The sequence below is a fragment of the Salvelinus namaycush genome, chromosome 6 (assembly GCF_016432855.1).
Source record: "Salvelinus namaycush isolate Seneca chromosome 6, SaNama_1.0, whole genome shotgun sequence".
Lineage (NCBI taxonomy): Eukaryota > Metazoa > Chordata > Actinopteri > Salmoniformes > Salmonidae > Salvelinus > Salvelinus namaycush.
The window spans coordinates 35,992,480-35,994,205 of NC_052312.1; the positions used below are offsets into that span (position 1 = coordinate 35,992,480).

At 43.6% G+C, this 1,726-nt stretch overlaps 1 protein-coding gene across 1 annotated transcript; it reads left to right on the forward strand.

Moving 5' to 3' along the window:
• Window positions 1–410: 410 nt before the first annotated feature.
• Window positions 411–1,439, forward strand: LOC120049091 (regenerating islet-derived protein 3-gamma-like). The gene is made up of 3 exons (XM_038995334.1): window positions 411–435; window positions 571–939; window positions 1,336–1,439. The coding sequence occupies exons 1-3, from the start codon at window positions 411–413 to the stop codon at window positions 1,344–1,346; spliced, it is 405 nt and encodes a 134-aa protein (XP_038851262.1). The 3' UTR covers window positions 1,347–1,439.
• Window positions 1,440–1,726: the final 287 nt, after the last annotated feature.

Consider the following 1,726-nt stretch of genomic DNA (forward strand, 5'->3'; position numbering starts at 1 on the left):
ACCTCACCACCTACCACTACAAATGGACAGTCCACCACCTCACCACCTACCACTACTAATGGAGAGTCCACCACCTCACCAACTACCACTACTAATGGACAGTCCAGCACCTCACCACCTACTACTACTAATGGACAGTACTCCACCTCACCACCTACCACTACTAATGGACAGTACTCCACCTCACCACCTACCACTACTAATGGACAGTACTCCACTTCACCACCTGCCACTACTAATGGACAGTCCACCACCTCACCAACTACGACTACTAATGGACAGTCCACAACACCACCAACATCAACGTCCAGTGGACAACTGACCTCAATAGGTCCCACCTCCCCAGACAGGAAGCCCACATCCTCACCCAGTATTACAACTTCTCCACTCCATCCTGGTGAGTGTCAGACATGGAGCTACATTCTGTACCTATCTGTACCAAGGTATACAAGTGACAATTGTTGGTCTTTTAATGGTATATAATACCGTAAGTGTATTTGTGGTTTTGTGTTCATGAATTTGCATTAACATGTGTGCAACTTCATGTGTGTTTGTGTTTTGTCCATGCAGATTACCTGCACTACTTCAACAAGTCCAAGAGCTGGATCAATGCACTGGAAATCTGTAAAAGTCGTGGCTCCAACCTGGTTCACATCACCAACCAGACCGTGCAGGCTGACGTGACCCAGCTCCTGGCCAATGTGGAGCTGCCATGTGGGGGGGTGTGGATTGGTCTGGAGCGGTCCATCTTTGAGTGGAGCGCCCCCTGGCTGTGGACCAGTGGGGATGTTGATAAGGTGGTGAAGTACAGAGAGTGGCACAGCTGCTTCCCCCTCAACCCCATCAATTACCACTGTGGTAAGATGGTCCGGGTTGGTAACGGAGAACTGAAGTGGCTGGATGCTTCTTGTCATCAGGAATTACCCTTCATCTGTCAAGGTACGTTGCTCAACTTTGGAGCTCCTATTTTGGGGCTTGTTCAGTGGGGTGGAACATTCAGAACGTTACAGATAGACAAATATTACATAAAAGTGTCATGGTTTAATGTGGAATAGAGATTTACTGTCTCGACTCTCATGTCAGCTTTATGCATTGAATTACGTTATGCAATGCTCTGATTATACCTCCCTATTGAGGCTCAACATACATCCCAGACACCCCCTCTCTACAGCTGGCTACTATCTGAATTGCTCTTTTCTCCCTTTAACTCCCTCCGTTTTACCCCCCTCCCCCTAGTAATAGTCTTTAGAATGAGCCAAAACATAATGGCAAGGCCTGGTCATATAAAATACTGTACATTGATGTCCTCTAATCCTGTGTATGATGTTTCAACAGATCTCCACTAGAGGGCTCTCCATGTCATTATGGACAGTCTGCAGACAGACACCACACTGATCTGCCAGAGAGACTACCACCCACCTGATCTGGAAGGAACCTGCATTTCAATTCATTATATTATTACACTACGATTATTAATATTATTACTACTTTAACTTATTATTATAATCTCTATTACGTGATTTTGCTTGATGATACTCTACTTACATATACTAACTCATAAGCATTGTTATTTGACCTGTAATTTACTGTAATACTTTAGCTGTTTAAAAATAGAGTAAAGAAAGGTAAATAAAATATTATTAAAATGAAAATGTAGTATAACTCCTGTGTGATCTGTACTGTTTGAGAACGGGATTTAGTTAGAATGTAAATGTTATTTTGTACT